The sequence below is a fragment of the Notamacropus eugenii genome, chromosome 5 (assembly GCF_028372415.1).
Source record: "Notamacropus eugenii isolate mMacEug1 chromosome 5, mMacEug1.pri_v2, whole genome shotgun sequence".
In the NCBI taxonomy this organism is placed as follows: Eukaryota; Metazoa; Chordata; class Mammalia; order Diprotodontia; family Macropodidae; genus Notamacropus; species Notamacropus eugenii.
The window spans coordinates 23,636,921-23,663,610 of NC_092876.1; the positions used below are offsets into that span (position 1 = coordinate 23,636,921).

At 43.9% G+C, this 26,690-nt stretch overlaps 1 protein-coding gene across 1 annotated transcript; it reads right to left on the reverse strand.

Annotated features, from left to right (window-relative positions):
- Positions 1 to 3,256: 3,256 nt before the first annotated feature.
- LOC140503615 (sialic acid-binding Ig-like lectin 5) lies at positions 3,257 to 15,818 on the reverse strand. The gene is made up of 7 exons (XM_072607751.1): positions 14,989 to 15,818; positions 14,455 to 14,505; positions 12,604 to 12,852; positions 12,219 to 12,503; positions 12,019 to 12,115; positions 7,287 to 7,353; positions 3,257 to 7,134 (listed from the first exon to the last, which is right to left on the reverse strand). The coding sequence occupies exons 1-7, from the start codon at positions 15,302 to 15,304 to the stop codon at positions 6,934 to 6,936; spliced, it is 1,266 nt and encodes a 421-aa protein (XP_072463852.1). The 5' UTR covers positions 15,305 to 15,818; the 3' UTR covers positions 3,257 to 6,933.
- Between the last annotated feature and the right edge of the window lie 10,872 nt (positions 15,819 to 26,690).

A 26,690-nucleotide genomic window follows, 5' to 3' on the forward strand; every position in this document is an offset into this window, starting at 1 on the left:
CCAGATGTCTGTCCTGGGCTCTGTGGTGTGCAGCATTTTTATCAGAGACTTGGATGAAGGTACATGTGACTTGATCATCAGACTTTGAGATGACACAGAACTCTCATAAGCTATGAACACAGAGTATGAGACAAGATGAAAGAATATGACAAAAGTCTACAAAACTGGGCTTTATCTAATAATCTAGCATTTTACCTGGGCTGCTGTGTGATCCAGTGGATAGACCCTTGGACCTGAAGTCAGGGAAAACTGAATGCTAATTCGGTCTCAACCACTTACAGCTGTCTGATCCTGGACAAGTCACTTCATCTCTGTTTGCCTCAGTTTCCTATACTGTAAAATGGAACAGGGGTAGCTCCCCCCTCCCAGGATTGCTGTGTGGATCAAAAGCCCTATTGGCACTAAAGGTGCTTAGCACAATGCCTGGGTCTTCCTGAGCACTATAGAAATGCTCATTCTCCTTTCTCTTCCCCAAGAGAGAGAAACGTAAAGTTTCACCCTTGGGGACAAAAATTAATTTCCCAAGTGTGATAAAAGGAAGCCATCGTAATGCCAATGTGATACCCACAGTATACATATACATGCATATATGCATATTTTCAGGGTAAATTCACAAAATATAAACTCTCTTCCTCAAACTCAAAACCAAAATATTTATTCAGACACTAGAAAGCCAAATCCATCTTAGTAACAAAGAAATCTATACACATTATCAGTGCAGGGAGCAAGGCCACCCTCAAGTCTTTCTTCCATTAGGCCTCACCATATAAAAGCTCTCCTACGCTACATTTCTCCCTCTCTCACTCACTCTACCTGCTCTGCCTCACCTCTGCTTCACTCTCCCTCAGCTCTCCCCTTCTTGCCCCACCCCTTTGGCAAGTCCTCTCCTTCAGTTCTGACTGCTCTGACCTACTTCTCCTCAACTCTTTTCTAGCTCTGCCTCTTCTTCTTTCATCCTTTCAGCAAATTCCTCCCATGGTAGAGTCATGTGACTCAAGCTTCCAGGTGACCCAGGCAGATCTCATGGCCCTATTAATGAATAGGAAAGATCTTCCCATTTAAATTACCATAACAGGGGCAAGGATCTCTTCTTCTAACACTACTTCCCACTGAGATTGGATGTAGACCTGTTCCTGCCTCAAGGAATCCCATTTAAGGGATCAGTCTTATTTGTTTTTCTATTTTTTTTACTTTTGGCTTTTACCATTCACTTCTGCAAGACTTTGAGTTCCAAATTTTCTCTCCATTCCTTCCTCCACCCCTCTCAAGACACGTTGCATTCTGATAACCCTTTCCCCCAACCTGGCCTCCATTCTATCACTGCTCCCTTCTCTTATCCCCATCCCCTCTCTTTTCTTGTAGGGCAAGATAAATTTCATTACTCCATTGCCTGTGTGTCTTATTTCCCTTTTGAATGTAAAAACAAATTTTATCCTTTGTTTTTATAACTTTGAGTTCCAACTTCTATCCCTTCCTCTCCCCTTATCCCCATTGAGAAGGCAAGTAATTCAAAATAGGTTATTACCTATGTGGTCATACAAAACACTTCCTTCACTATAGCTCCCTCCATCCTATGCTGCTCTCCATTTATTCTGTTATTTCTTTTAACCCTGTCCCTCCTCAAAAGTGTTTACTTCTTATTATCCCCTCCCTACTTTTGCCCTCCCTTCTAAACCCCTCCCAACTTGCTCATTCCCCCTCCCCTGTACTTTCCTGTAGGGTAAGATACACTTCCATACTCAACTGAGTGTGCATATTCTTCCTTCTTTAAGCCAAATCTGATGAGATTAAGGTTCACTGTTTCCCTCTCTCCTCCATCCTCTTCCCCTCCAATGTAAAAGCTTTTTCTTGGCTCTTTTATGTGAGAAATAATTTATCCCATTCTATTTCTCCCTTTCTCTTTCTCCTCATATATTCCTCTCTCATCCATTAATTTTATATTTTTAGTTATCATCTCTTCATATTCAACTCACCCTGTGCCCTCTGTCTATACACACACACACACACACACACACACACAGACACACACACACGTATATTTTTAATCCCTCCAACTACCCCAATACTGAGAAAACTCTGAAGGGTACAAATTATATTTTTCCATGCAGAAAAGTAAACAGTTCAACTTTCATAAGTCTCTTATGATTTCTCTTTGCTGTTTATCTTTCTATGCTTCTCTTGATTGTTGTATATAAAAGTCAAATTTTCTATTCAGCTCTGATCTTTTCATTAAGAATACTTAAAAGTCTTCTATTTCATTAAATGATCATTGTTTTCCTCTATTTCATTAAATGATCATTTTTTTCTCCTGAAGGATTATACTCAGTTTTGTGTGGGTATGTGATTCTTCATTTTAATCCTGGCTCCTTTGACCTCTGGCATATCATATTCCCAACCCTTCTTACCCTTCATGTAGAAGCTGCTAGACCGCATGTCATCCTGATTGCCTTTCCACAGTACTAGAATTGTTTCTTTCTGGCTGCTTGCAATGTTTTCTTCTTCACTTGGTAACTCTAGTTGTCTGTAGTGTTGCTAGGAGTTTTCCTTTGGGATCTCTTTCCTTCTGTGGGTTCTGCAGCTCCAGAATTGGTTAGAGTAAATTTTTTACATGTATTTGGGGTTTTTTTGAGGAGAGCTCAAGCAAGTCCCTATTTTATCTCTGCCATCTTGGCTCCCTCCCCTTAAAGTGTGTTTACTAAATGGAATTGAAAGAGGGTCATATTGAAAGAGGAATCCCTCATGTAGAGGTAACAGATGCCTTGAAGGATCAGTGCTCCTTTTCCCTGGTGAGACCTATATGTCCCCCCTGGATTCCTCTTTTATTATCCCCCCCCTTACCTCATCTCTCTGATGCTCCCACTCCCAGCTCTCTGTTCCAACAAAGGAAGAGACAGAGAGGAGAGTCCTTGTATAAAATCACTCAGATTTGGTAGAAGGATTAGGAGTAAAAAAACCCTCTCCCCACTCTGAGACCAATGGGTTATTCCACTGACACATCCTCCAATTTATATTTTAATTAATTTTGTGTGAAACCAATGTTATATATAATTGTGATCACAGCAAGCCCATGGGAGTAGACTCAAGTTGTCTTTTGAGGAAAACAATATGTATGTTTACTTACATATCTATATAAATCATATAGATGTGTATATATATATATATATATATAAATGCATGTGAGGAGTTATCTATCTATATGTATCAGGTTACTTCTGTGTCTGTCTATCTCTAGCTATCTCATCTATCTATCCATTTATCTATCTACCTATATATCTCTCTGTAGCTATCTATATCCATCTGTATCTCTCTACTTTTACTGTCTGTTTTTATCATCTCTCTCTCTCTCTCTCTCTCTCTCTCTCTCTCTCTCTCTCTCTCGGAATTGTGGGATTTGAATGAACCGTAGTGACTCCACATTGTGACTCAATTATGGATCTAGATACATTTTCTTTTATTTTTTTTCCAATTAGGGACCTGGTTACTCTTGTCCAATTTCTTTCTTGTGAGAAAACTTCATTCAGTTATGGGAATTCTGAGGAATTTATATTTCATTATTTCAACCTGTCTCTGTGTGGCTGGGAAGCTGAACTCCCTCTACCTGCTACTTAGAGACACTTAACTGAGGACCTTGGTTATACCAACCAGAAAACTAGGTGGATTCGCAAAGGGATGCAAGGAGTTTCCTCACAATTGTACATCTCAAGCACCCATATGTCTTATCTTAAAATTGGCCTGATACTGGTCAATGAGTTACTGTGTACTTGTTCCTGTGTTTGAATAGGGATACTTGGGGGGAGTGTGATACTGCTTTTTCTGATTTGAGGGAATTGCATCTGTTTTCACTCCCCCTCCCAACACCAAAAGTCCGTAAGCAATTTTTCCTCCAATATGAAATCAGACTTTATCTTATCTTGTATCCTGTTTCTTGTTATCTTTTATTGTATAAAAATCTGTGTCCCCCTGTGTTTGGGGTCCAGTGTCAAGTTGAGGTGGCCTGCTCCTAACTTGCTATGCAATTGACATGCATTGCTTAAAAAACTGATAAAGCAACCCTTCATCCAGAAATAGGCGTACTGGGTCTATGCCCCAAAGAGACCAAAGAAAAAGGAAGAGGCTCTATATTGACAAAAATATTCATAGTATCTCTTTTCGTGGGGGCCAAGAACTTCAAATTGAGGGGATACCTATCATCTAAGAAATGGCTGGACAAGTTATGGTATGGTCATGATGGAATACTGCTTTGCTATAAGAAATGATTAGCAGGGTGTTTTCACAGAAAAACTCAGGAAGACTTACATGAACTGATGTAAAATAAAGTTGAACCAGGAGAACACTGTACACAGCAAAACCAGTTTTGTACATTGATCAATTGTGAATGACAGCTGTTTTTAGCAATATAATAATCTAAGACAAGGATTTATAATGAAAAATGCTATCCACCTCCAGAGAAAGAACTGGAGTTTGAATTCAGATTACAGCATACTTTTAAAAACTTTTTCTTATTTTTTTGTTTGTTTCTTTTTTGGTCTATGTTTTGTTTTGCAATATCGCTAATAAGGAAAGGTTGCAGAACTCTACATGTGCAATTTTGTCATATTGCTTGCCTTCTCAAGCAGGGGGGAAGGGAGGAGAAAGAAAGGAATATGAAACTCAAAATATGTGTTAAAATAAATGTTTAACTTTTTTTGTTTAGATGTAATTGAGAAAAAAATAACAATGCAAAGTAAATAAGTAAATTGATATTCTCAGAAGTTAGATCCTTTCATTTCTCAATTATTGCAGATTTTCCCCACCATAGTCTTTCCCTGTCTATCTATGTCTACCTCTCTGAATCTATCTCTATCTGTTATCTGTCTATCTCTCTTTCTGCCTAACCATGCGTCTCTCAGTTCAACTCATTCTCCCACTGGGTCAGTGTTCTGCAGGTTTTAAAGGCCACAGTATCAGGGAGTAGAAAGAAACCCTGCTTTGTAGTGGGGGGACCTGGTTTGAAAACAGGCCCTGTCACTTTCCAGGCATGTAGCTTCATGGAAACTGCATGTCTCCTCTGCTCTTCTGTTTTCCCATTTGTTAAGCTAGAGAGTTGGAGCAGATAACTGACTTGTTACCTGTGACAACTGGTCAAGCTGTTATTATCCCAGAGAGGGGAAGGAACTCTTGTAATGTCACACAGAAAGTCAAGTTTTTTAAAAACTACAATTCCTATGCATATGGAGAAACTGAGGAAGGGACATGAAGAAGGTTTTATAGGTAACAATAATAGCTAACATTTCTAGGTTTGTAAAGGCAGCCAGATGGTGGCATAGTGCATAGAGCACAGGACCTGCAGTCAGGAAGACCTTAGTTCTAAACTTGCCTCAGAAATTTCCTAGCTTTTTGACCCTGGGCATGGCATTTAATTGTTTATTGACTCAGTTTACTCATCTGTAAAGGGAGGATAACATGAGATTGTTGTAAGTATGAAATAAGAGAATATTTGTAAAGCACTTGTGAACCTTAAAATGCCACCTAAATGCTAGGAATTACTATCAAGAGGTATCCCACACTGGATCATTGCATTACAGATTTAGAAGTGAAAACGACCATAAGCATCCAATCTCCTCCTGTTACATCTGAAGAGACATATGAGCAGACAGGGATTAGGTGGTAGGATTCAAACTCAGGTCTACACACTTAGCCACCAAGGTGTAGACACATGTGGTTTGGAAACCACATTCCCCACCTTCACAATCAGTGTTTCTGGTGCTATGGCAACCCCTCAGTGTGCCCTATTGAACACAGAGTAGCCCATTCCAGTCTGCATGTCTCCTCAGCCCAGGTCACCGCTCCTCAGTTACCTCAAAGGTCCCTTTTGTGGCTAAATCTAAGATGTCCTGTTCCCTTCTGAGCCTCAGTTTTCTCATGAGTGACATGAGGTTGGAAGTACTCAGGCGCCAAGCAAAGGGCCTTCTTAGTATGTACTTAGTAAATATTAAGGTGAAATGTTTGATAAATGCCCTTACTACTTGGGACTTACTCAGTACTCTGACATATTAGCATTTCTTGTGCTGGCATCTTATTTCCTTGCTAGACGTGAAGATTCATAGGGGCAGTGAATTTGGAATATCTAAATCCTGTATCTTCCCTAGTGAGTAGTCTGAAATGGGAAATTCTGCAGACTGTAGCTCTAATCATGGAGCCAATCAAGCTTAGTAAAGGAACAGTATAGACACTCAACCAAGTGAATCCAAGCGATTGACCTATCCAGCAGAGATGCTGTGCCCTGTGAAGAGCTAATACTGGTCAGGAGTAGAGTGACCCAGCCTAGCAGTGGATTGGACTAGCACAGCAGCAAGGCCAGCAAGTTAGTATACATACCATGTTCAGCAGTGAACTTTGCAAGGACAATTGAGGAAGGACAAAGTCATTGAGGACTTGCAGTTCCAGTGATGTTAGTTAGCTTGGATACATGTGTTCCCTGTCCATGTACCTCATTATCATTCACTAAGAGTTGGTGCTCACCCTCTCTTTCCATACAGACATACCCTGTCTGTATTTGTGGGAAAGTCAGTCCCAAGTTTTGGGAATGGATGCTTTGAAATTCTTGTTCTTGTTATTCCACTTGAATGTTATTTGGAAACGCACTGGTGGGGGCTCAGGAGCTATGGAGTTTGAAATGTAGTGGTCCATGAAAATGACCCCTAGAGCACAAGGTGGCAGATGACTCTCTCAGAATCCCAATTCATGAAGAGGAGTCCACGTTTGGGGAGGGGACACTACCCTGGGTTTGTGTTTGATCCATTTATTAGACTGAAAGTTCCCCAAGTATAGGTGATGTGTCTTATCCAAATCTGTCTGTAGTAGGTTTTTAATACATATTTGTGGAATATGATGAGCGAGGTAAGCAATTGAATTGTGAACCACCCAGTGTAGAACAAGGGATGAAGACTGAACTCATTGGAATTTCATCTCTGAGTACTCATTGAGGGGATCAGTGGATCCACGGTCTTCTCTAGCTTTCCCTGCTTGGAAGTTGAGGCAGGCATAATGTAAGTCATCTAGTCCATCCTCTGGAGCTGCTGGGGTTGGGGCTGAGTCTGCAGCTGGTGAAATAGAATTGAGGGACAGGTCCACCCAGGATGGTCTCTTGTGATCCTGGAGAAAGGGCAAAGGGGAGTTCAGTCAAAGCAGGTCCCAGCATCATGAGAGGAGTAAAAAGTGGGGGGAGATGGCTTTGGAAGAGAGAGGGAGCTGGGGAGTGAGATAGTTGGGTGAACAGTTGGGGAGTCAGGGCTGCCATACTCTACCTCTGCTCCCACCCTGGATGCTTCTGCTGCTGCTGCTTTCACTGACTTCTTCTTGAGCATCTTTCCCCTGAGGAGATAGAAAGACAGAGTTGATGTAGAGGAGAGAACCTGAGATGTGGATGCAGAGAAGAAGGGCCCTGTCACTCGCTCTCTGCCTGACTCTGGACATAGCATTTTCCCTTAATGTTCTCCTGCTTTTTCATTTGTCAAATGAAGTACTCAGACTCCAGGTTCTCTAAGGTACCTTTCTCTGTGATATTCTCCTGTTCTGTGATCTCCAAGCTCCAACTTACACAAGCCTATGAACCACAGGAGGGTCTAGGAAAAAATCATGAGGCAGAGGATCAAAAGACTTTTACCTGTCACTATTTCCCTCTGAGAACTTGGGGAAATTCCTTCCTCCATCTAGTTCTCAGTTTCCTAATCTGTAAAATGAATGACTTGGTTAAAATTGTCTTTAAGGTCTGTTCTAGTTCTATGTCCTGTGATCCTATGGGATAATACTGTTCCCAATTATCACAGGCTGAATTCTTTTTCCACTATGATTCCCAGTGAGTCCTCACTGGAGCAAGGCAATCCTTCTACTCCTCCTGAATCAATTCTCTATCCCACTCATCATAGCAGCACCCTCTGTTGTTTGAAATCTCTGCCCATCTACTGATTTGACTGCCAAAAATGTTTTCTATGTTGCTCCCATCTTTAAGAAATGAAAATCACCAATCCCCTCCTGAAAGAGATCCCCACATGAAAACTCCCAGGAATATCATGGCCAAATTCCAGAACTCTGAGATCAGTGGGAAAATATTACAAGTAACCAGAAAGGAACAGTCCAAATACTGTGGAACCACAGGCAGCATTACATAAGATTTAGCTTTGGTTGCTATACAGAGCAGCTATGTAAGAGAGTGGATATTGTGCCAGGATTGAAGTTCAGCAAACTATTCTTGCTAAGATCAAATGCAGCCTCAGACACTTACTAGCTGTATGACCCTGGGCAAGTTACTTAACTCTGTTTGTCTCATTTTCTTCATCTGTCAAGTTGGGAAAGGAAATGGGGAGCTCCTCTAGTATTTTCCCCAAGAAAACCTCATATGGGGTCACAAACAGTTAGGGCCAACTGACTGAATTGAACCACAGGTTTAAGGGAACAGAGAGCGTGGAATATCATTTTCCAGAAGCCAAAGTAGGTAGGATTATTACCAAAAATAACCCAGCTGGCAAACCTGATTATAATCTTATAGGATAAAAATGTATACTGAATGAGATAGATGAGTTTCAAGCATTCCTAGTGAAAAGATGAGAGCTGAATAGGAAATCTGACATTCAAATATAGAAATCAAGAGATGTGTAACTAGGTAAAAATGAAAGAGAAATCATGAGGGACTCCACAGGGTTAAACTGTTTAAATTCTTATGTGGGAGGATAATCCATGTAACTCCTGAGACCTTTATCACTGTTGGAGCAGTTAGGAGCTAAGTACATAGATAGGAGGCAGAAGTACAAGACTATTATGTTGGGATTATGTCAAAGAAAAGAATGGAAGAGTCAGAAAGAGGGATGTACTGGGAGAAGGGGAAAGGGAGAAAAGAATGGGGAAATTTATCACACAAAAAAGAGGCATAAAAGGAAGAGCTTTTGCAATGAAGAGGGAAGTGGAGGGGGGAGTGGTATCCTTTGGACCTCACTCTCATATGAATTGACTCAAAGAGAAACAATTCTCTCTCTCTCTCTCTCTCTCTCTCTCTCTCTCTCTCTCTCTCTCTCTCTCTCTCTCTCTCTCTCTCTCCCTCTCCCTGGACGCCCCTCTCTTTCTCTCCCTCCCTCTCCCTCTCTCTCTTTCTCCTTCTCTCCCTCCTCTCTCTGTTTCAAACACACATACATCCCCACCACAGGCACAAAAAGAGTCACATTTTAAAATTCATCTAATCCAACAGGGAAGGAGGCCAAGCAGAACTCTACTACAAAGCAGCAGTCATCAAAACAGTTTCATACTGAATAAGAAATAGAGTGGTTTATTAATGGATTAGGCACACAACATTCCAAAGGAAATGACCACACTACCTAGAGTTGCTCAAGACAAACTAAAAAACCAAGCTAAGAATTCACTACTCAACAAAGACCACTGGATAAACTGGAAAGCAGTCCAGCAAACATAAGGTATACACCAAATCTCATCCCGTTTAGCAAGATCAGCTCAAAGTGGATACATGATTTACATGCAAAGGATAATAATATAAGCACATTAGAGGAGTATGGAGAAAATTACTTGCCAAATCTATTGATAAGGGAAGAATCTTTTGATGGGGGCAAAAAATTGGACATTGAGGGTATACCCATCAATTGGGGAATAGCTGAAGAAATTGTAGTATATGATTATGATGGAATACTCTTGTGCTATAAGCAATGGAAAAGTAGATGAGTTCAGAAAAGCATAGGAAGTTTTATATGCACTAATGGAAAATGAAGTGAGCAGAACCAGACCCTTGTACATGGTAACAGCACACATTTATTGTGAGGATGCTCAACCATGAGAGATTTATCTGTTCTGATTAAGACAGTGATCCAAAAAAATTCCAAATGTCTCACGATGAAAAACTTCTCAACCTCCACTCTGTATGTAGATTGAAGCATGTTTTCCTCCTTTGTTTTTGCTTTTCCTGTTTTGGAAATTTGTTTTGCATGACTTCATATCTATAATGGGTATTATATTTCTTTCCTTCTCAAAGAATTGGGGTGGGGAGCAAGAATTTGAACTGAAAATAAAAATTTTAATTAAAAATGAAAAAAAATAAAGTAAAAAGACTGATACAGATGCAGAAGGAGCTCACCAACCCAGTTGGTTTTTCAACCAAGACAGACAACGTAAGCAAGAATAAATAGTAAAGTTGTGGGAAGGTGTGATCAGGGTTGTTCAAGCTTGGGAAGGAGACAAAACTGGGAGAAAAGCTAAGGAAGATGAAAAGGGTGGAGGGGAGAGGCAGGAAAAGGCACAGGGCCACTGTTTGTGGTAGAGGGAAAGGACATTGCCCTGCAGAGGGAAGGCAGATTCTCATCTTCTATCTGTTTTCTCCATCAAGGGGAAAGACCAATGGACAGAAAAGAATGTAATCAAAGTGAAAAAGGAACTGAGAAAGCATGGCAGAATTTCACTTTGGGTGTTTGTAAGAGTAAACACCCCAACGTATGCTATCACAGGCTCTTAGACCTGCATTCATAAAAGGAAAGGCAACTTTGGAGGGGTTAACAATTACTTGAATCCAGTACGTGTATCAGAGAAAATCAAAATCAAAATTTCAGAAAAATCCAAAATCAACAGACAGAGCTTCCAGACTGCCTGACCACTAACATCCACATATCTTTGCCAGAGAAGGAAGCACCAACATGTGGATTTTCAAAAAGCCTAGTGGGGGAGGGGGTGCTTAGCAGCTTTCCAGATTCTCATCTGGCACACAGACTTGTTTCCAGAAATTAAGCCCCAAAGTAAAACCTCACCCTCAGAGTATTTATATACTTTTTACAGCATAACCCTCTGACCCAGGGCCTCAATAGAAACAAAAAGGTATTTGGCACCTTCCTACAAAACAATTTGTCTAATCAAGTTTCCCTCAGTGGCCAGGCCCATCAATTCTTTAATCACATTATTCAATCAGAGGTACTTTTAGTAAAACAAAAATAGCAGAAGATCCCAGTTTGATTACCATTACAGTATTTAATTGGACTTTTTGCTGGACTAGGTACATATCTTACAAGAATTTATTTTTTTTCTTCCTTCAGAGGGAGAGGCAATACTAAAATTAAAAAAAAAAAACTTCTTTAAACAGGTCAGAGGCTTCACAAAACGGAGAAGGATAAGTGCCCTAATTTTTTTTAAAGAGTGCAATTTTTAGCCTCTTACCCTGGAGTCTTTCCTCCTACTGTCCAGGAGAATATAAATTCCTCTTTGAAGGAATGATCAAGTCGGGTTACTTCCCCTTCATCTCAATTTGGAGAAAGGACCCTGGATGATGTGGGGCTAAATTAGGGTGTGTCCCTCACTAACTGTGACACTGAACCCATGATTCAGCTTGGGGAACTGCGAGAGGGGAGGGACTGAGGCAGGAAACAAGAATATACTAAGTATCTACTATGTGCCATGCACTGTGCCAAGGACTATACAGATGTGATTCCATTTAAAAATATAATAACAGCAGATAGCCTTCCTGTATCACTCACTGTGTGCGAGGCAGTGTGCCACGCAATTACAAATAGATCCCATTTAGTTACAGCTTACATTTATACAGTGCCCTACGAGTTAGGTAGGTACTCTTATTACCCCCAACTTGCAAATGAATAAACTGAGGCAAACAGTTTGAGTGACTTGCCCAGGTTCACACAGCTTCTAAATGTCTGAGGCAGGACTTGCACCAGTGCTCTAGTCACTGCACCCCCAGCTTCCCCATTTACTCCTGGAAGCTCACCTCAACTCAGGGGCCTGGAGTATTGGAAAACATGACTTGACTACATAAGGTCATAAGTGTGACCTTGAGCAACTCACTTTTCCTCTATGAATCTCTTGTTTTTTCAATCTGAAAAAAGAAGGGTGCTGGAATTTCTCTTCTAATTCTCAGTCTTATTATTCTATGAAATCTGTGCCTGAACTTAGGGAGACATCAGTATGTGAGGATTTCTGAGACACGCAAGCAGGCCATCAGTTCCTGAATCATCCCCTCCTCCTCCAAGCCCCCACACTCACAGAAGAAGGCAGAGGGCTAGCAGACTTGTGGCAGCAGCTCCGCAAAGTACACCCAGGATCATACCTTGTGGGAACTCATGAGACAGCGTGAGCCCATCTGGACAAAAGGGGAATTTGGGGTGAACAAGGGTGGTGGCCATATTGGGCCCAATATCCTCATGATCCTCTGCCCCAGTTGCCTTCCCTCCCTTATCCCTCACCTGGCACCAGCTGGAAGAGCAGAGTGTTGGTCCCCTGGGGGTTCTTCCCCTCACAGCTAACAGTGATGTTGGGGACCCTGTCCACCTTCACTTTCAGGCTGCTGTTGGTCCAGGACTCAGACCTGGTTGATGTTACCTGGAAGGTGTCACTGTTACTATTGTTCTCCACAAGCTTTCCCCCTACCCACCAAAACAAGGAGGGGGCTGGCTCTGCTTGGACAGAACAGGTACAGATCAAGTCCTCCTTGAGCCAGAAGCAAGAGGGGCTGATAATCCTTGGAGAATCTGTGGAAAGATACAGGAGAACCTCTCTCTTAGTGGGTGACACTCTCCTCTCCCCACCAGGACCCAAGCACCCCATGGTGCCCAGCCCCCTCACACTCACACTGCACAGAGACCCTCAGGGAGGCCTGCTTGGAGCCCAGAGGATGCTGAGCCAGGCAGGTGTAATTGCCTCCATCTGCTGGGCCCAGGTGGGGCAGATCCAGGTGCAGGACTCCATCCTCTGAGGGTTGGGAAGAGGCCAGAGTTTGGTTCCCCAAGATCCAGCTCAGTGTAGCTGGGGGATTGCTGGTGGCCGCACAGAGCAGATGAAGTGACCGTCCCTCCTGCACCACAAGAGCTGAGATGTTTCCTGAGACAAAAACAGAAAAAGATCAGGAGGTCCCAGGAGTGAGAACCTGGAGAGACTTCAGAGACCCCCCTACCTGGGAGCCAGAGAGCTGGGGTGACTTCCCCAAGATCCCATGAGGAAGGGACAAGTGAAAGAGGACAGGATCCCAGGCAGGAAGGGAAACCCCAGGCCAAGCCCAGCCTGGCTTCATGCCCCTTCTCCCTGCCCTGCATCTTCCCTGGCTGCTCCCAGACCATGGAGGCCTCCCCTGCCTCTGCTGCTGCCAGGGCACACTCAGCCTTGGTCGTGTTCCTGCCTTTGCCTGAGATTGGGTTTTGTTAATCTTCTTTTCCTTCCTCCTTCCTTCTTTCTTTCATTCTTTTCTACTTTTCTTTCATCTCCTTTTTCTTCCTTCTTTTATTCTTTCTTTATCTCTCTTACATCTTGCCTTTGTGCCTTTTTTCTTTCTCCTTGCCCTTTCTTCTCTTCTTCCTTTGCCCCCTTCTTCCCCTTTCCCTTCTCTCTGTTTTCTTCCTTATTTCTATCTGACTTTTTTCTTTTTTCCTTCCTACTGTATTTCTGTGTTTTGCTTCTTCCATCCCTCTTCCCTCCTTTCTTTCTATATTCTTTACCTTCCACTTCGTTCATCTCTTACTTGTATCTTGTCTTTCTTTTCTTACTTCCTCTCTCTGTCTCTCTGTCACTGTACTAATTAAGTGAAAGTTAATGTGAATCACAGACACAACAAACAAGGTCATAGGAGACTGAATTATCTGCACTGAGCCTGACAATCTAAATCTGGCAAAATGTAATCACTGTAGTTGGAACCCACTGTACTCACCACTAGGATCCACTTTCCTACCACCAGCTGCCCTGGGACCTCAGGGCCAATACTTTACCTGCTGTGACTGAATGCTCAAGCTCAGCCTGGATGGCCAGACTCCTGTCCCCACTGACAGCACCTCCTTGACCCATCCCCCTGTCCTTGACCCATCCCTGTGGTCTCCTCCTCCCGAAGCCCCTCAACCCCACCCCAAGCCCCCCCCCCCCCAAGCTGATCAGCTCTGAAATCAACATCAGTGCCCCAGGTAACAAAACCTCCTCATCTGGCCTGGACTGTAGAGATCCAGGTCAGCTTTCCCAACAGGGAAACCTGGATGGGTCCAGTAGGCAGAGCACTGCCCTGGGAACTGGGTCTCAACGTAGGACTTGACCCTCTCAGGCCAAGCCTGGTGCAACGGGGAGGTCACTATATTCAGTCTCTACATTTAGACTTCACACCTCTCTGGTGCTGGGGACCTCTGTGAGCTAAGTCAGGCCCTGCCCACAGCTCTGAGACTCAGTTTCCTCATCTGGAAAGTGGGGACACGAACTCTCCCACTCCATCTCATGGAACTGTTGGGAGGAAAATGGTTTCTAATCCTTAAAGTCAAGAGTAAATGGGAGCTGATGTAAGTCCAGGAGGTGAAGAGACACTTAACCCAAAGAGAACCTAGGCCTGCAGAGTGAGAGAAATTGTTTCTGCAGTCTCCCTCCTCTCCCTGATATCCACACCCCACCTTAGAGTAGAAGTTCAGGCCCCCAGGTCCCCTCCCTGCCCTCCCGCTGGGGCTCTGCTCATACCTATTGTCCTGTTGTCCTGGGCCACAGTGATGGTCACATTCTGCACAGCATCTGCAACAGAAGCACCAGGCTGGCTTGGGGTGGGGCTCTCTTCCCAGCCCAGCATCAGGCAGGGAAGAGATTAAATTCCAGAATCACAGACTAACATTGGCACATGAAATGACAGAGTCTGAGAGAGAGAGAAAATAGGAAATCCCTGGCCCAGCCAGCAGGTGTAGTGAGTAGAGCACTGAACCTGGAGTCAGGAGGACTTGAGTTCAAATTTGACCTCAAACATTTGACACATTTACTAGCTCTGTGACCTTGGGCAAATCACTTAACCCCAATTGCCTTGGCTTTCCCCCTCCATGAATAAATAAACAAATGAGTGAACAAAAATTGGAAATCCCAGCCTTTGTTTGCATTGGGAGGCACCTTTCTCTGCCCTGGCTCAGGAAAAAGGCACACAGGGTTGGGCCTAGAGCCTGGTCCCTAAATACAATCTTCCCTCAGCCCCTCTCTTGTAGGATGCAGTCCTTCTGCCCCAGCACTCACAGGACACATTGAGTTGGACAGTTCTCTCTGAGCTCAAACGGCCTCCAGGAAGTGTCACCTGACAGGTGAGGTTGGTGCCATGATGCTGGTGCCCAGGGATGAAGGAGACCTGTGAGGAATGGGATGCCCCAGAGCTTTGTGACTTGGAGGAGAGGGCAGCCCCCATCCAGGAGAATTTGAAAGGTCTCTTTCCCCCACAGGCCCAAGAAAATGTACAGTTCAGAGTCGCTTTGATTCCCGACTCTAACACCTCTGGAATAGCGATATCTGGTTTCTGGATCACATTTGGAGAGCCTGGAGAGAGACAGTAAGACATTGTCTGGGGAGGGGAATTAGGTCTTTAGTGTCCTTCCAGATGTTGGTACCTACTGCACCCCTCAACTTCTCACTGTGTTCCCCTCGTAACAGGATCTCTTTCAGGCCCCTTCTCCTTAACAGACTCCTAGGGGCATCCTCTTCATCCTCAGCCCCTGAGTCACTCATAGATTATAGGTCAAAAGGAAGGTATATTAAACGCAGTAGAAAATAATTCCTTCATTGTACGTAAGGGGAAACTGAATCCCAGAGAGGGAGGGGAAATAATAGGGCAAAATGCCCCGAAGAGAGTCAGGCAGAGACCTGGGATTTGAATCTCCTTCCTTTGGCAGCAACTCCAGAGATCTTTCTAGCAGAATCATGTCCCCTTTAAGCCTTGAATGTCCTGGCTCCTCACCAAGGGGACCCCACCAAGTTCTCTCCCCTCTACAGCTTTGGAGCTTTAGGCAAGGTCTTCACACCCTTCCCTGGGTCTGCTCTGCTTCCTGAGTGACTTCTCTATGTGTCCTCCACATATTCTTACCCCTCCCACAGGCAGAATCATGGTCTCCAAAGTCAGCCCGTTCCCTGCCTCATCCACTTAGAGCCTCCTAGGGGAGGAACATCCTACCTATCACATTCACATAAAGTTCAGGCTGTGGGTAACTGTATGTACCATCTCCTTTTCTCAAACAGAAGTAGTATGTGCCCGTGTCTGAAGATTGGGCATCTGTGATGCTCAGAGAGCAATTGTTCATCCTGGGATCCCCAAGGAGATGGAATCTTTCCTGGACTTCCTCTGTCCGATACCGTTTACTTGTGGCCACAAGACGGTCACTGAGTTTTTGTTTTTTGTACCAGTAGCCATAAACTCTGCTGCGCTCATTCCGTGATATTCTGTAATCTTCAATGGTGCAGAGGATGTGGGCACACATCCCTTCCTGCACAGTCACCCATGGCTTTAGGTCCAGTCTTTGGGACAGGGACTCTGAAGGCAGACATGGGCCTGGTCAGCATTTCCACCTCTTCTCACCCCTCAGACCAACCTCCCTCTTCCCCAACACCACTCACCCTCCCAGAGCAGGGACAGCAGCAGCAGTAGCAGCATGGATGAGCGAGGACAGAGGCAGGCTCTGCTGTGGCTTTGTATCACTCCCTGAACACCGTGGCTCCCTGTGCCCATCTCTGTCAGTCTCAGAGAAAAGAGGAAGAGGAAACAGGAAACCCTGGTGTGAAAAAAAGGGGAGGACAATCCTCAGAACACTAACACCTCTCCTTTCCCCACAGAGAATTCCTGGCCTCCTTAGCTGAGCTCAGTGGGGAGGGGCCTCCTGTCCTGGGCCAGCTGCAGGGACAGTCAGGACTCAGGTGCTGGGGAAAGACGGATCTGCTGCATAGGCTGGGGCTGTGGATCTTGTATGGACCAGCTTGTCTATGTGGCTAATGGGGGGCAGTGACCAGTGGCTGTCCCAGAGCTGGTGCTGACCATTAAACACTGCTGCCCCTGTCCTGTGAAAGGGCACCTGGGATCAGGCACCTCAGCTGAAATCCTGCCTCAGGCATCTCATGTCAGTCTTTCCTCTCTCTCAGCCTCAGTTTTCCCATGTGTAAAATGGGGACAATTACAACACCTCTCTCAGCCTTGTTGTGAGGATCAAATGTGATATTTACCAAGTGTTGTGAAGACTTTGAATTACGGCACAAAGGCTGGTGGTGATGATTATAACTTCACTCTCCTCTAAGGTCTCTCCCACCCAGGTCTAGTAGCCAACTGCCTGTTTCTTAGGCATGGCATTCCATGTCTCATCTCCATGCCTTTGCCTGGCTGTATCCTATGCCTAGAAGCCTTACACTTCTCATTTCCTTTTTCCTGGCTTGAATCAAGTCTCAGCTATATAATGCAACTTCCTACTTCACATTTCCATTTATTTTTTCTACTCTCCCTGTCTCTTCTAAGTACCTGGCTATAGACTTTCTGATGAATTTGGCCTGGTTTTTTCTACCTTGTTATCCTCAGTGCATATCACAGTGCCTGGCACACAGTAAGCACTTAATTAATGCTGGGTGATTCTTGGCTGGATGCCAATTCTTTTCATGTTGATTCCCATGGTCTTGGCTCTCAGTGTCTTTCTGGATTCACCTTTCCCATGATGCTTCAGTTCACACTCACCTTCATGTGCTTCTCTGTATTCCTATAACCACAAGAATGCCATTTTCCAGTGTTTTCATCCCACATAATTCAGTCAATTTCCCTACACCTTTGGGTCTCCCCTGTCCTTTTACTTATCCTGGTGTCATGAATTTTGTTTTGCATGTTCTAGCAGCTCTCAGATCTTTGGGTCATGTCTTTTATCTCCTTGGGATTCAATCTCAGTAAAAACAATTGTCAGCTTATCTATGCAGGTCAGATCCTGTTCTCCAATTTTTCAGCAATGGCACATGAAGAGCCTCCTCTGTGCCAGGCACTGTGCAGGGCCCTGCTGATGCAGAGACATGGGAGATGTGCCTGCCCTCAGGAAGCTTAGGGGCAGCTTAGTGCAGGAGGAGGATAAGGTCCAGCAGAACCTCGTGAAAACCTCTTCTGGGCTCACTCAGCTTCTACTGATCAGACTGACAGTGGAGGGTGAGTGGGGAGGACTAAAACACTCGCCCTTGGCTCTCCCTCTGGTGTCTCAGCTACCCTGTGCTGTAAAGTCCAAGGTCAGCCTCCTTCAGGCCCTCCCCCACCTACAGTCTTCCAGCTCTGGGCTGCCCCCTTCATGGATTAGCTGAGTCCTGGCTCTGATTCTTTCACTCAGTGCCATGATGATTCCCTTATGGCCTTCATCCAATGACTCAGTTTCCTAGAATGCCTTCAAATTGACTGAAGGCTTGTCCATACATTGTGGGGAGTTAAAATGAAAATCCCTTAATACCCGTTTTGAGGTAGGATTGATTGATTGATTGATTCCCTCCTGGGGTCTGGGCCTCCAGTGATTAATTAGAGTGAGGCTGGAACCCCATCCCTCCACAAGAAATATGCTTATTAATATGGAAATTTGAGGCCAGCTCAGAAACCCTAAGATGGAAACATCCATGTGGGAGATGATATCTGAAGTCATCTAGACACCCTGCAAAATACTCTTACAATACCTATAACTAGTGAAATCCTGCCTGTTTTGGAACGAAAATATATATGTTGTTAAGTACATGTGTATCTGTATATCTATCTATTGGTCTATCTATAAAATTTTGTACTAGGTCTGCAACCATGATGTTGTTGTCTTAGTTTTATCTCTTCACATAATCGAATTTTTTTGGATTCAGCCAGGTAAATGATACCTGGACACAAAAATTCCTATGTCATAGAAAGAACAGTTGAACTGGTCATTTATTTCTCTCTTTTTTTGTTGTTTGAAAATATTATTACATATTATGCTTTGAGGGATTATTTGCAGCAAAACCCATTTTCCTATTCTCTTATCTTGAATTTATGTACATATGTACGCACGTGTGTATGTATTTATGGATGTGTATGTATAGATACATCCCATGGGAAATAATTTATTGCTTTTCTTCTATCACTCCATTCCACCTCCCTCCGATTTTTGTGTAGTTGGAAAGATTTACATTTAGGATTATAATTTTTCACTTTACATTTTCCTCACCATTTAAAAAAATTTTCCAAGTAATTGAGTAAGTAAAGTTTAGAAAGGAGTAATATTGTGTATTTATTCCATGTTCTCATGAGTGGAAACATGGGAATCAGTTTGGGGAAAATATGAAATGGATTGTTTGGAAAAAGACCAAACATGGAAGAAACAAAAGCATTTCCTTCCCATACTGAGATTGTCTCAGTATAATAGACAGTAGAAAAGTGGAATTAGTCCATTGGATAATAGGTATGATTTTACACAAGAAGTATGAGATATTTCAAATATCCACATCTCTCTCTGTCTCTCTCTATCTTGCTTCCTCTCTTGTCTTTCTCTTTCCATGTTGTCTTTGATTCTTTCTATCTCTCCCTTTCTCTTCTCACATATCTCTCTCTCAAACACAAAAAAGTACTCAATTTCTAAAAGAGAGGGAAGAAATAGGAGGGGAAGAGAGAATTGGGAACTAAAAGTTAATAAAAGTAACATTTAGAAGTTTACATGATTGGGAAATAATTGATAAAAGAAGTAAAAATAATTTTTAAAAGGTCAAGAGAAAGGAAATTTTAGAAGGGCAAACATGGTCTCAGTTTACAAGAGGGAAAAGAACAGTCTACTAACAAGAACTATGAGCTTGGCTTCAGTTCTCAAGGGTATGGCAAAATGGATGATGAAAGAGGTACTTGGATCATGGTTAGATAGTGAAGTAGTGATGTTGACAAGCCAGCTTGACTTCCCCAATCAAAGATCATCCCAGACTCTCCTCGCTTCCTTTTCTGGACACAATCAGTAACTTAGCAGATGAAGAGAATGATACCATGGGTACTGTAAAATGGAAATAGAAATAGCCACCACCCCCAAAGGTTGTTGTGAGGATCAAATGCCCTAACAGTTCCAAAAGTGCTCAGCCTAATGCCTGGCATTATGGGCACTATAGAAATGCTTGTTATATCTTCCCCAACAGGGAGAAATGCAAAGTCTCACCCCCTGGTGCAAAAATGAATTTCCTGATTGTGATAGGAGAGTCCCTGAGAATCAGTAGCAGTGCAGAAGTGGAGAGGCCTCTGGAGTCCCCCGCCTAGGAAACTGCACTTTGCCACAGCCTGCCTGGCACAAGGGTCCCTGTCCTGAACAACCTTCCCACTTGCCTCCTATCATTCTAGGGCAGCCCCATCACTGCTTGTTTATTCCAATCCTCTTCTTCTCTGCTCCCCATAGTGCTTATTATTTGAACCAAGTACTTCTGGGATTCTGAAACTCCCTCCCTCAGGAGAAGGTGGGCCTCAGAGGTTCCCAAAGTGGGTGATACCACCCCCTGGGTTGATGGAATGCTCCTGGGGGTCATCGTAACCTTGGGTACAATTGGGGGGGTGCTGAAAATAATTAGGGGACAATGGAAGCATAAGGAAGGAAGAGAAGAACATTGTGAAAAACTGATCCTACCTTTTTCATCTGTTGTACAACAGAATTAAAGTTGTAGTGATTACACTGCTTTCCACATTAACACACAAAATGCATGTTGTAAAGCCATCAGTGGTCAGGTCCCACAACAGATCTTAACAAGCAAGTGCTGGCAGTAAGAGTGTCTCCCTTTGTCGGGAAGTCCAGCAGGCATTGTCAGGAATGTGTGCATGTGATGATAGTTTACAATATGGTACTATTCAGTTATATGATGCAATATTGTTTCATCAAAATTTCAATGCAGGAAAAACACTACAAATTTGTCATGTTATTAAATTTATTTAGCATGATTTTAAAAAATCATAATTTTTTGATATGATACAATGTCAAAAAATAATTAAAGGATTAAAGAATGAAGATTTCCTGGGATGGGGGTGGGGGCTTACTCAGTATTTTTTTTTAAAAGAGACAGTAGGTCTAATAAGTTTGGGAACTTTTGGTGGGCCTTAGAAGAAAAGCTTGTCATCTGAGAGGGAGACTGCCCTAAAGAACAACCCTATCCATTGTAACCAGCTCAACTCCTTTTTCCCTCTGACACAGTCTATTGACTTCTCTAATATGATCCTTCTCTGGGGCTGAGACCTAACTCCAAATTCTATGCACTCTCTGCCCCAGGGATCACACCATAACCCCAAAAACCTCCAGTTACTAAGAAGGGCCGCATAATCTCAAGCCACTCTTCTGCATGAACTGAACAATGGCTCTTGTGTGACTTAGGTAACAATTAAAATGCTCTTCCTCACTTCTCCTTTTGCATTAGCTGACAGTTTTTTGTAACAAGAAACCTCAGCAATGTAGTTTATGTTATTTTGCAGTATGAGCTAGCCGTTTTACAATATCTCGATAAGTTTCTACTGAGTGTTGTCTTACCCAGTTGGGATTATTTAACTTCAGCATATCAACAAAACAAAAATAAAACTTTTCTCCCACTTTGTGTATACATACAACCACTGCTTTTGTGTCCTGAAACTCTAATGTCAAGTATGACACTTGTAGTAAGTGAAATGTGGGATTTCTCCATGTCAGTTTCCTCTGTATTCAGTTGATCTTAGCTTGACCCTCTGTTTCCACTATGTCTGTGAAGTTGATCTGTATGATTTCTTCACCATTATCATGGTATTCCTCACATTATGTATTTCTGGAAGAACTACAATTTTTATGTCATTTCTTTATGTACACTCGGAAAGCTCAGTTACATTGGGTTTTAGATAGCTAAGATATTTTCCTAGGTTTCTAATATTTGAACTCCCTCTAAATCATTCCTGCATATTTTATCAAAGGTCCAGAGTGAGTGTCACCATCATTGGAATGATCCTTTACTCCTTGGAGGAAGGTGCTCCAGACACCTTGTAGGACATGTTATTGGGGGGCCGTCAGTTGAACTACATGACTCTGAGCCTCCTTTTGTCCTATGAAGATCTGGATGTCCCTCAAACTTCTCAATATTCCACTGAAGGCACCACCATTCTCCTGAGGGCAGCAACTTCAGGTTATATCGTCACCTTTCCCTTTGATTCCCTGCCATAACCAGTCAGTGACTAAATCTTCTCCATTTTCCCTCAGTCACATCTCATCTTGTCCCTTTCCTTGAGCTATCCCTAGATTTCAGGCCTTCATCAATCCTCCCCTGACTGCCCGCATGCACCTGGTAATTGTTCTTTCTGCCTTCATATTCTCCTTTTGCCCCTAAGATGAGAAATTATTCTTGTTAAATCTCAGACATGGCCATGTCATTTCCCTGCTCAGAAGACTTTTCTGGCTGCCCACTGATCCTAGGAAACAGGAATGGATCCTTCAATTAGCAGTGTGAGTACCAGGGGCCAAAAGCTCTTTCCTGGGCAGAGAAGATTGTGGGGGAGAGGAGGCTGGGGGCTGATTGGAGGAGGCTCATTGTCTCCCAGACCTCAGTTCTTCCCTTCCAGCCTCACTCTGTTTCAGGACCCCAGTGCCCTCTTTGTATTCTCACGGCCAAGGGCTGCTAGAACTTCTCTATGGTGGGAGACAGAGCCCAGCCCAGCAGGTACATTTCAGGGCTCCAGTCTCTGATACTGCCTTCAACACCTCATCTTAGCTGAGTGTAGGTTTTGTTGTGTACTCAGATGGCAAAAAGAACAAGGCAAGGAAACTGTGACTCCCACCACCATAATCAGCCTGGGCATGGCCTCAAGAGTAGTTCTCTAGCCCAAACGTTACATGGAGTAGTGTTCTAGGTCCAGGTTCTTTGCGTCCAAGGGCTAGGGGAGCACCAGTCTTGCTATTCTGTGGCTCAGGGGCTGCTATTTGCCCCATAGTCTGGGTGCAAGGACTGACTCTGGGAGGAGGAAGGAAGACAGTTTCTCCTTAATTCTGAGCTTGGATAGAAAGCAGAGGGTAGGACGGCTGGGCTAGTCTCTGCTTTGCTCCAGACCACCCTTCTATCTACTACTTCCCCTCCCAACTTCTCTGTCCACTGTCTCTAGGAAACACTGTGGTTCCTGTTCTGAGGAAGGCCATGCCTGGATCTAGGCTGGTGTCCTTAACTTTATCCTCAGAGATGGGATGACATTGGAAGCTTCAGTACCAGAACCCGGGACAGAAACAGGGGAGACCCAAATATTTGCTTCCATAGACTCCATCTATCCCCATTGTCTCTGAACCCAAGGCCATATCCCTGCAACTGACATTTCTCCTGTGCCCTTCCTTCCTCTGGGGCATGTGGGTACCATGCCCACTCCCTCCCAGCACTCACAGCAACCCTGAACTGGACTGTTGTCTCTGTTCTCACTATGGTCTTTGGGAATGTCACTTGACAGATGAGGTGAGTGCCATGCCTTGTGCTGAATATAATTTAATTATATTAATAAATGGACTGCTCTTTTGCATCCTGCCTGCCACGTGACTGTCTTTTTCATCTCACCCTGAAACAGTCCAGGGATGCAGGCCACCTGTGGCAGGGACTCAAGGCAAGGTCCTACCATGTTTTTCATCCTCCCTCCCAGCTCCTCTAGGGTTAATTCCCACCCCCTACAAAAACCCTTCCCCTCTCCTCCAGGCATCCTCAGCTCTGGCTATGACTCCACTTACCTCCCCAGAACAAGGGCAGGAGCAGAAACAGTAGGTCTATGGTGAGATCCAAGGCTGATGAGAGACCACAACACTTTCCAAGGTCAGCTCAGCCTTGATAACACAGGTCTCTGGGAGGAAGGAGCATGTGAAGTGTGAAAAAGGGGAACAGAAAGGATGTGGAGGAAAGACCAGGAGAATTCTCAGTGATTGAACATGTTCCCCTCAGCTCTTCCCTTATCCTGAACCTTGTTGTGAGGGCCTGGTCTGATGATATGAAATCAGGTTTATGGGAAAAGGAAAATGGTCCGGGTAATGGAGGTAGTGGAGGGATGGGAGTGGGGGAGGGGAGTACACACCACTTCCTCCTTCCTTGGTCCTTCTCAGTGATCTAGCTTCCCCAGAGCAGCTGGGGTCACAGGAACCAGCAACTGGCAGGAGTCCCCCAACTGACTCCACGATTTTTTCATTCCTCCTCCATAACTCCACACCATATCTCACTGTACCTTTCCTGTCCCCATAACATTACCCTGTTACCAGCTCCCTCTTGGCCCCTAATGTGAGAGGACCTCAGGCCCTGGGCATGGTGATGTCAGAGTCAGACACTGAGGTCAGGTCCACCTTCTGCCTCTTCACTGGGCTCTCCTGGGCCAACCAGACCTCCTCCTGCCTCTGTATAGTGTGAAATAGGCATCCTGGACCTCACAGGACATTCTACTATCAGATGCCATGAGTTCAGTCCTTCCAGGAGCACCTTTACCAGTCTAACCATCTTCCTCCTTCTCCAGACCTCTCTCTAAACACTGATGCTCTACCCCCACTCATGCTTCAGTGATTCCTTTATTCCCACCCCATCATTATCTGACCAGGTCAATGATGCTGAATCTTCCCTCCTGAAACACCAACTGTGTTGTCCATCCCCAGCTGCCCACTCTCTGTCTCCCCTTAGCCATAGTTCTACTTTTATCTTCCCACAGCATCCTGCTCTATCTCCACCTGCTAGTTTTAATGTACTCTCTAGAATGCCTTCTCTGTAAGTAACAAATCTTATTTCATCTTAAATGTGCTTCTTTCTTCTCCTTCCAGTTTTTCATCCTCACTGAGACACAGTTCCCTCCTGATCCCTGTGTCCCTGGCCATTCTGTTCAATACTGGTTTCAGATTCACTTACACTCCTGGGTGTGGGGGATGAGGTTAGCTGGAAATCTCCTTGCTCCTCTTTGCTGCTGCTGGATTCTCATTCTGCCATCATCACTGGCCAACCTCTCCTCCTCTGATTTGTTTGCCATTCGCATTTATCATCCCCTGGAAATTCTCGTAGCCATCATCTATCAACTCAAGATGTTCTCCCTCCTTCCTCAGTGGCTTTAGTGCCTGGCTCACAGTCTGTCCTCCTCCACTTCTTCCCATCGATTCGGGGATGTCCACATACATACTTCTGCTCCCTTAAACCCTAGATCTTCCAGGTTAGTCAGTCTACTCACTGTCTGTGATCGCTTCTTCCATGGCAGTTGAACTGCATCCAAAGATGGGCATCCTTTTGATCTGGCCATGATCACAATTGCTCCACCTCTATGTTCATCAGTCACAAAATTCTTTTATCAGACCATAGTCTTTTATCCTTCTCCTTCTTATGGTCTTTCATCTTCTTCCTCTTTCTCACCATGATTTCTAATCATTCTACTCCTTATTTTTTAATCATTTTCATTTTTAATAATTCTTAATTACTTCAGGTGTATATTTACCTTTAAAAGTGAGTCCTTGGCACCTTCATAACCTGTTTCAGTTCATTCCTTGGCAAGTCACAGTACTAGATTAGACCCACCACCTGCCACCATTGCTCCAGTGCAAGTTCTGAAGAGAACGAAAGAAAACTTCTGACTTTCTCAGCAGCAAATTTGTATTCAAATACAGTCTCCACTAGGTTTCCCTGTGGGAAGCAACTGGAATCAGTTCACTCTTTCATTCTCCCCAGTGATTGTTCCAAAAGGTTTCATCTTTCTGAAGGCTCCCATGGTACCCATCCCACTTCCCTCTCAGTTGATGACCCAACCTCACACTTCACTTAACAATTGAGGCCTTTCTCCAAGAACTTCTCTTGTTTATTCCTCCTCTTCTCCTATCACTCAAAAGTCTTCTCTACCCTATCCTTCTTCACTCTGGTCTTGGATGAAGAAGTGACCTTCTCACGTCAAGGCCAGAGTCTTTACATTCACGTTTGACCCATCCCAACTTCTGCAATGGATTTTTCTTTTTATCAGCTCCACTTTGTCACTTATTTTGAGTCACTCACCATTTACTGACTGCTCTCCTGCTATCTAGAAATATGTTTATGTCTACCCACTGAAAACACAGAACCTACCTCAAATGTTCCAACCATCCTTGATAGCTGCCTTGCTAGATCTCATCTCCTGGTCATGGCTAAATTCCTTTGGAAGACCCTCTGCAAGGGCCTGTGCTGCCTCCTCTCTCTGTAATCTAAATCCTACTCTGTTTGGCTTCCTGTTTCATGAGGCACCAGAAACTGTGAAGTTATCAGGGATCTCTCAGTTGCCAAATCGAACAGGCCTTTTGCCAGTCTTCATCCTCCTTGACTTCTCTGCATTCATGGACACTTTGGTAGCTCTCTTGTCCTGGACAGTTTCCTCTTCAGGTTCTCACTGAGACAATGCTTTCTCCTGGTTCCTCTTACCTGTCTACCTGTCTCCTGCCTCTACCTGTCTGACTGCTCTTTCTTAGCTGCTTTTGTTTTGTTCTCATCCAGGTTATGCTCACTCACTGTGAGGATCTGGCAACCTCTATATGTTCATGGTTCTTGTCCTCTCTTCTATTGATGGTAAGTTTTTCAATTTCAAAAGGTTACAAGCCAAGACCAAGTGGATGGAGTGCTGGTGCTTGATTTTCTGTTTGCAGATGATTACGTACTCAGTGCAGTCTCTGAAGCTGAGATGTAACAAAGTATGGATCACTTCTATGTTGCCTGTGGTAATTTTGCCCTAACAATTAACACCAAGAAAACACAGGTGTTCCATCAGCCACCACTGCACCATCTGTATGTGGAACCATCCATTACCACAAATGGAGAAGTTTTGAATGCTGGGGTTAAGTTCACTTACTTTGGTAGTATACTTTGCAGGGATGTACACGTTGACAGTGTGGTTGATGCATACATTGCCAGAGCTATCTGAGTGTTTGGTAGGTTCCAAAAGAAAGTTTGAGAGAGAAGAGGTATTATACTGACTACAAAACTGAAGGTCTTCAGAGATGTTGTGC

Bases quoted from the DNA above. Each gene is read 5' to 3' on its own strand.
- LOC140503615 (XM_072607751.1), bottom strand. From the start codon at position 15,304: ATGTCTTACTGTCTCTCTCCAGGCTCTCCAAATGTGATCCAGAAACCA. The intron at 12,504-12,603 runs GTGAGTGTGAGG...ATCTTTCCACAG, and splicing joins CCTGAGGGTCTCTGTGCAGT to ATTCTCCAAGGATTATCAGC. The intron at 7,135-7,286 runs GTAGAGTATGGC...CCCTTTCTCCAG, and splicing joins CATCCAGGGTGGGAGCAGAG to GATCACAAGAGACCATCCTG.